This window comes from Dipodomys ordii, unplaced genomic scaffold (genome assembly GCF_000151885.1).
Source record: "Dipodomys ordii isolate 6190 unplaced genomic scaffold, Dord_2.0 Scaffold98, whole genome shotgun sequence".
NCBI lineage: Eukaryota > Metazoa > Chordata > Mammalia > Rodentia > Heteromyidae > Dipodomys > Dipodomys ordii.
In genome coordinates this window covers 5,069,183-5,077,175 of record NW_012267314.1, presented here as the reverse complement: position 1 = coordinate 5,077,175, position 7,993 = coordinate 5,069,183, and the positions used below count along the sequence as shown (strand labels likewise).

General features: G+C 41.4%; 1 protein-coding gene across 1 annotated transcript in view; it reads right to left on the bottom strand.

Annotated features, from left to right (window-relative positions):
- Window positions 1-624: 624 nt before the first annotated feature.
- Nup43 (nucleoporin 43kDa) overlaps window positions 625-7,993 on the bottom strand; it is a 45,508-nt gene continuing 38,139 nt past the window's right edge. Inside the window, exons 5-6 of the mRNA XM_013026936.1 lie at window positions 6,437-6,559; window positions 625-1,265 (exon numbers count right to left, since the gene is read on the bottom strand). Coding sequence (XP_012882390.1) covers window positions 1,039-1,265; window positions 6,437-6,559 — 350 coding nt within the window. The 3' untranslated portion in view covers window positions 625-1,038. The remainder of the gene's footprint in view (window positions 1,266-6,436; window positions 6,560-7,993) is intronic.

The window sequence follows — 7,993 nt, the reverse complement described above, 5'->3', positions numbered from 1 at the left end:
ATGTGGTGCTGAGGAATCGAACCCAGGGCCTCAGGCATGCAAGGCAAGCGCTCTACCACTGAGCCACCTTCCCAGCCCATGAACCCAGGTTCTTATGTACAGCAAGCATGTATTCTAATTATCACTGAACTATATTCCAAGTCTAATTACTAAGCCTTTTTAATCAATTATTTTGAGCTATGTAAATATTTTTAAAAAGCAGAATATATAAAAATATGAATACATTTTTAGTGCTTAAAGATTTTATTAAAGTTCTTAAACATGTCTGACATTTCACAGACAGAATATTACATTTTAAAAGTGTTAACAAAAATATCCAAACTAAGCTGGGTGCTAGTGGCTCACACCTGTTAATCCTAGCTACTCAGGAGGCTGAGATTTGAGGATCACAGTTTCAAAGCCAACCCAGGGAAGAAAGTCCATAAGGTACTGAGAAAAAGCCAGAAATGGCACTGTAGCACTTTTGCTCAAGCAAAAAAGAATCTTGAGCAAAAAAGAACTTAGGCCTTGAGTTCAAGCCCCAGGACCAACATAAAAAGAAAAAAAAGAGAGGAGGGGGGGAGAGAGGGAGAGAAAAGAAGAGAAAAGGACTGACAATTATAACTCAAGAGGTAGAATAATGCCTACTAAATCTAGAGTTCAGTTCCCAGTACTGCATTAAAAAAAGAAAAAAAATTAACAGTATTGAATGCCACTAGGGGGTGGCATACTCCAAATTACAAGAACCTATTGATGGTTTGACAGCTTTAAACACCACAACACCAAAAATGAAGAGCTAATTCCATCAGCTGTCAGTAATAGTCTGCTCGAAGGCAATGTTTATCAACACAAGGATCACTGGTGCTTTTTCATGTGTTCCAAAATCTTTAGCAACTGATGTAGAAGAATCCAAAAATGAAAGTCAAGACTGGGCATCAACATTAACAATAGTTTACTAATGTTTTTGCCACAAATACTGCATTTTCTGATAATAAAATTTTGTACAGTGGAATTCAGAGAACTGTATGTTTTACTTGGAATCTTGTAACTGCAGTACTTTTAGGAAAACAGTTGTCTGGTGACATAAATGGCTTCTGCATCAGTTCCACAAACAAGACAAGGACCCAAAACATCCAAACTGTTCACAGACAAAGTCCGGCTGGGCAGTAAACTTGTGATCTCAATACGGTCTTTTGCAGGATCAGTGCTGAGCCAGGAACTTGTAAGAGAATGGTGAACATTTGCCTGGTTACTAATGCTGTGAGAAAGAAAAGTACTGGTTCTTCCTGGGGGGGGGGGGGGAAGAAAACAGAAAAAGAGCTTTTAAGACTTTTTTTTTTTTTGGTGTAGGTATGCCAGATCTGAGGCTTAGTTTTTCAGCTCAAGGCTAGCACAACCATATAAGCCACACTTTCCATTCTGGCTTTTTGTTGGTTAATAGGAGATCATTTTATTGGTTAACTGGTTGCTGGTGACCCACGCCTATAATCCTTGCTGATACTCAGGAGGCTAGTATCAGAGGAAAAGGTACAAAGCCAGCCTAGGTAGAAAAGTATGTGACTCTTTATTTCTAATTAATCAGCAAAAAAAAAAAAAAAGCTGAAAGTGGAGGTGTGGCTCAAGTGGTAGAGCATCAGCCTGAAAAAAGTCAATTGAGTCTAGGTGCTGGTAGCTCATACCTATAATCTTAGCTACTCAGAAGGCTGAGGTCATAGCCAGGCACCGGTGGCTCATACCTGTAATCCTAGCTACTCGAGAGGCTGAGAGCTGAGGATCTCGGTTCAAAGCCAGCCCGGGCAAGAAAGTCCCTGAAACTCTTATCTCTAATAAACCTCTAGAAAACCGGAAGTGGCGCTGTAGCTGAAGTGGTAAAGCGATAGCCTTGAGCTAAAGAGCTGAGGGACAGCGCTCAGGCCCATAGTTCAAGCCCCACGACTGACCAAAAAAAAAAAAAAAGAAGGCTGAGGTCTGAGGATCACAGTTCAGTTCAAAGCCAGTCCAGGCAGGAAAGTCTGTGAGACTCTTATCTCCAATTAGCCACCAGAAAACCAGGTCTACCACTTTAGAGCCACTCCAAAGTGCTAGCTTTGAGCAAAAAGAGCTCAAGGCCAGTGTCCAGGTCCTGAGATCAAGCCCTACAACCACCACCACTACCAACAACAACAAAAATCAATCAAGAATATGAGGCCCTGAGTTCAAGCTCCAGTACCAGCACACACATAAAACAAAGTCTCATGGACTTTTTGCCCAGGTTGCTTCAAATTGGGATCCTCAGATCTCAGCCTCCTAAGTAGCTAGGATTACAGCTGTGAGCCACCAGGTCCTGGTGCATGATAGGCTTAAGTATTTCTTAGGAGATTGCATAATTTTATATTTAACTTTTTCCTCCCACTCCTGGGGCTTGAACTCTGGGCCTAGACCCTGTCCCTGAACTTTTGTGCTCAAGGCTAGTGCACTACCACTTGAGCCACAGCTCTAACTCCAGCTTTCCGAGGTTAATTTGAGATAAGAGTCTCATAAAAAGAAGTCAGGCCCTGGTGGCTCACACCTGAAATCCTATCTACTCAGGAGGCTGAGATCTGAGGATCATGGTTCAAAGCTAGCCTGGGCAGGAAAGTCTGTGAGACTCATCTCCAATTAACCACCAGAAAACGAAGTGAAGCTGTGGCTCAAAGTGGTAGAGTACTAGCCTTGAGCAAAAGTGCTCAGGGACAGCAACCAGGCCAGGAGTCCTATGACCACCACCACCAACAACAAAGTCTCCTGGACTTTCCTGCCTAGGCTGACTCCGAACCATGATATTTAACTCTTTTAACAGTATATAATATCATGTCTTATAATAGAAAACACAAAAACAGGGGCTGGGAAGGTGGCTCATTGGTAGAGGGCTTGCCTTGCATGCATGAGGCCCTAGGTTTGATTCCTCAGCACCACCTAAGCAAAAAGAAAAAAGCTGGAAGTGGGACTGTGGCTCAAGTGGTAGAGCGCTAGCCTTGAGCTGAAGAGCTGAGGGACAGCACCCAGGCCCAGAGTTCAGGCCCCATGACCGGACCCCCCACCCCTCCCAAAAAAAAGAAAATACAAAAACAATCTCATTTCCACTCTAAGTTTCTATTTTCAAGCCTTAAAATTTCAAATACAAGGTGGGTGGGGGGGAAGAGGGGAAAAAAGGAAGTAAGTATTTAACTAAATACTAAAATAAAATTGTTTTTCCATAAGTTAGCATAGATTTACACATATTCCATACTCCCTATTTCTCTAGAATTTGGGGGAGGGGGAGCATATTGGGAGAGTGGGGGTCTCAATACAACTCTAGAGCCTCTTTCTCCAGAATTTTGGTGTTTCAGAACTTTATTCTCAGGTTTTTGGTCATCATTTATCATTCCTAAATTTTACATTGTTATTGAATGCTGTGCAAATTAATATACAGATTAGTATACAGATTTTGCCTCAATACTTGGGATCAGAAAGAAATATTTGGGGTTTTGGAATATTTGCATAGACATAATGAACTATCTTGAGGGTAAGACTTCAGTCTAAATATGAAACTAATGTTGCCTATACACCATGTACATACAGCCTGAAGGTAATTTTATATTTGTTTTATTGTGCTTGGTTTTGACCAACAGCCCATTGCATAAGGTCCCTTGTCTAATTTTCTATTTGTGGTGTCATGTAGAAACTTAAAAAAAGTTCTAGGTTTGGATTACTTGGATTTCAGATTTCCAGATTAGGAATGCCAAAACATATTAATAGAATTCCTGGGGTAAGACTCCTTCCGGGTCCTACAGCTCCTACTTTCCTCTGCCCTCTCCAATAGTGTACTTTCCAGAGCAGCCAGTAACTCTTGGAACCACTGGTGGGGCTGCACTCCCTCCTTGCTTAAAATCTTGCTATCTTTCTATCACAGAAGATACAATCTTGTCTTTGTCAGGGCCTACAAACTCCTACTAGATCGGTGGCTCCATACTAGTCCTTACCTCCCACTACTCTACTCCCCTTCTCTGGTTGACCCGCAGCCAGTGGCTGGTATGTTCTCCCTGCCTCAGGCTTTCTATCTGGGACACATTCGGGTGATTCAGACCTTCACTTCTTGTAGGTCTCTGCCTAAATGTTATTTCTGTGAAGAGGAATGTGTCCAAATAGCCTCTAGCATGGCTCTCCACATTCTGCCTTTACTATTTTCATTTTTTGTGGTGCTGGTGATCAAGGTCTTGAATGATAGCAAGGACTTTACTACTGAGCTCCACCTGCAGTCCTCTGCCTTTAGTCTCCATCCTCCTACTCGACTTTATTCTTCTACACAGTAAGCAGCAGTGCATTTGCTGTGTTATTTCCCTCTTATGCTTTTACTCTTTTCCCGTATTTCACTATGTACTGTAAGGGGTAGGAATCTGAAAATTCCACTTTCCAGGCATTTCTGCCATCTGTCATATGGATGCGCCCTGCCATGGGGAAGGACTACTGGGGGGAGGGGAGCGGAGATGCTGCAAGGAGGAGGAGGAAGAGGAGAACAGAAGCAGCCCTTCCTGCTCCAGCTTTCTAGCAATGATAATATGGGGGGTACTTAAAGCAGAAAACTGCTGAACCAGAACCAACTTCAGCAGCATTTATAACAGTCCATTACAAGAGGTATTAACAATTGTTGATTTCTGTGTTTTACCATTTCTTGGTTTTGCTCTCCTAATACCCTCTCTTATGTGATCTCTTTCTCCATCTATCTGTCACCTACTCTCATTCTCCTGTTCTCTCTTCCCCTCTTTCTGAGCCCTTCTAAAACATGTACAACTACCTCATTTTAAAACCTGGTACTCAGTGCATTTCTTTTTCTGATACATCATGCATTTGGTGCTTTTATTGCCTGGTAGAGTATTTTCTCTGTGTGTATAGGAACTTTTATGTTCTGGTAGGCATTCAACAAGACATTTCTGAATGAATGAATGAACTTTGGAACCATAAATCTTCAAAACTAAAAAGCTTGAAAAGTATAAAATAAAACAACCATCACCAAACTCTTGATCCAAGTGTCCAGTTTTTGGATGAGTTTTACTTACTGTTGATTTTATTTATTGTTTTTATTTTTTTATTTTTTTGGGCCAGGGCATGGGGCCTGAACTCTGGGCCTGGGCGCTGTCCCTCAGCTCTTTAGCTCAAGGCTAACACTCTACCACTTGAGCCACAGCTCCACTTCCGGCTTTTTTCTTTTTGCTTATGTGGTACTAAGGAATCAAACCCAGGGCCTCAGGCATGCAAGGCAAGCCCTCTACCACTGAGCCACCTTCCCAGCCCTTACTGTTGATTTTAATCAAAAGACAGGCCTTTTAAATGGAGAAGAAACCAGGACCATTATATATAAAAAATCTGATTTGTTCTTGCCACACAGCCTGTCCTGACAATACAATGTAAAGGAACTACAAATGCCTATCCTATGGCATGAGGGCCCAAATCAAGGGCAGTTACAAAGAATTTAGGCTGTCTGAAGCAAGCTAGTTAATAGAATAGCATTTCTAGTCATCAGGAGTATTGTAGTAAGGAGCCAAAGTCATGATTCAAGCCCTAGGATAATCAAATTTACTCCTCAACAGGAAAATAGAAACATTCTGACATTTTTTAATGTTAAAAATATAAAAACGAAGCCGGGTGCTGGTGGCTTACACCTGTAATCCTAGCTACACAGGAGGCTGAGATCTGAGGATCACAGTTCAAAGTCAGCCTAGGCAGGAAAGTCCATGAGACTCTTATCTCCAATACACCACTCAGAAAATCAGAAGTGGTAGAGCACTTGCCTTGAGCTGAAGAGCTGAGGAACAGTGCCCAGGCCCAGAGTTCAAGCCCCACGACTGACAAAAAAAATGAAAATGTAGAGGTCGCAGTGGCTCATGCCTATAATCCTAGCTACTTAGGAGGCTGAGATCTGAGGATCACAGTTCAAAGCCAGCCCAAGCAGGAAAGTCCATGAGACCCTAATCTCCAATTAACCACCAGAAAACCAGAAGTGATAGAGCACTTGCCTTGAGCTGAAGAGCTGAGAGAGACAGTGCCCAGACCCAGAGTTCAAGCCCCATGATGGACCAAAAAAAAAAAAAAAGAAAATGTAGTCAGACATGGTAGTTATCTCATCATGGAGGAGGTTGAGGCATGGAATGTGGAGTTTAAAACCAATCTGGGCTATAAAGTAAATTCAAGGAGGTATATAATGAGACTTAAGTCTCAAAAAATCAAGATCTTGGGATGTAGCTCAATGTTAAGTGCCTGCTTAACATGTGCAAAACTCTAGATTCAATCTCAGCCCTAAAAAAAAAGAATGTCTAATTTGTCTACATATTTGATATATAGCTCAGCAGCAGAATGCTTGTCTAACATACTGAAAGCCTTGAGTTCAATATCCAGTTCTGGGAAAAAAAAATGGAGGGAAAAGCAGTGAACTATAACAAATAAAAAGCTTGATGATGATTACCTTGGTGAAAGAGCGAGGACTTTTCGGGTGTATCTGTAGAGGCATCCCAGTGCCAGAGGGATCCATCTTCAGAACAAGTAAACAGATGATCTGGATTGGATGGGTGAAAGTGAACTTCCCACACTAGGAGATAAAAAATGAGAAGCCTATTCTGATCCCAATTAAGCAAGCAACATCAAAACCCCTTCTCCAGGTCTCACTGCCATTATCTTCTATCACATACCTACAAGATGGTTAAAAGGCTTCAAAACTAAAGAAAAGAGGATATAACTAAGCTGGAAGCTGATGGCTCACACTTGTAATCCTAGCTACTCAGGAGGCTGAAATCTGAGGATCAAAGCCAGCCCAGGCAGAAAAGTCCGCAAGCCTCTCTCTTTTTTTTTTTTTTTTGTCGGTCGTGGGGCTTGAACTCTGGGCCTGGGCGCTGTCCCTCAGCCCTTCAGCTCAAGGCGAGCACTCTACCACTTGAGCTACAGCGCCACTTCCGGTTTTCTGGTGGTTTATTGGAGATAGGAGTCTCACGGTCTCTCCTGCCCGGGCTGGCTTTGAACCGCGATCCTTAGATCTCAGCCTCCTGAGTAGCTAGGATTACAGGCGTGAGCCACCAGCGCCTGGCAACAAGGGCTATTTTAAAGAATTGTTCTCACCACTGTGAAGGTCATCACACAAAAAACTTTAGCATACAAGAACTTTAAAAATGGTTAAGCCTTGAGTTAGTTCCTAATGAAGACCTGGGTTATACCCAAATAAGCAAAGTATCTGTTCCTCTTTCATTTATAGTATCTACATGATGCTCTTTTTCAAAATATTGAACACTTTTAAAGGAAAAATTACAAGAAGATTACCTAGTAGAATACCTATTAGGTATTACCTAGAAGACCTACTTAATGGAATGTATTTAAAGGCTGTCTAATTCCATGAAAGCACAGAGATATAGTTCTACACTCACCTACCAAAAAGTGGAGAATAGGGGATAGGGGTTATAGCTAGCTCAGTAACAGAATATATACCACATTAGAGGCTCTGGGTTTAATTCCTAGCACACAAACACTCACACCTAAAACATTGGGCAGTATTTTTTCCTCTTCATTATTATTATTTCTTTAAAGGCTAGGTCATATCTGGTCTTGAACTCACTGGTTTAAGAAATCATCTTGCCTCATCCAGAGTACTGTATAGAATACCTGATTCTACAGAAATATACTATTCCAGCTCCCTTAATGTTTAAATACTACAAAAATTGTTTGTGTAATTATTAAGCACAGTCTTCTTTAAACCTCCCTAAAAATCATTAGAATAAAATTTTATGTTTGAAATAGAAGTGCTTTACCTGGTTATTTGGATGGTGAAGGAAAACGGTTACACATCCTGTTGATGAAGCAGCTACAATTCTTTCCTGGTCAAAAAACTAAACAGAAAATTCCTGCTTATTATAGATTTACAGACTCAGAAATATAAGCAAGGCTCCATCAGAAAGAATGACATTGCCCCATTTGTTAGGAAATGGAAAAACTTGGAAAAAATTATATTAAGTGAAGTAAGCCAGGCCCAAAGAAA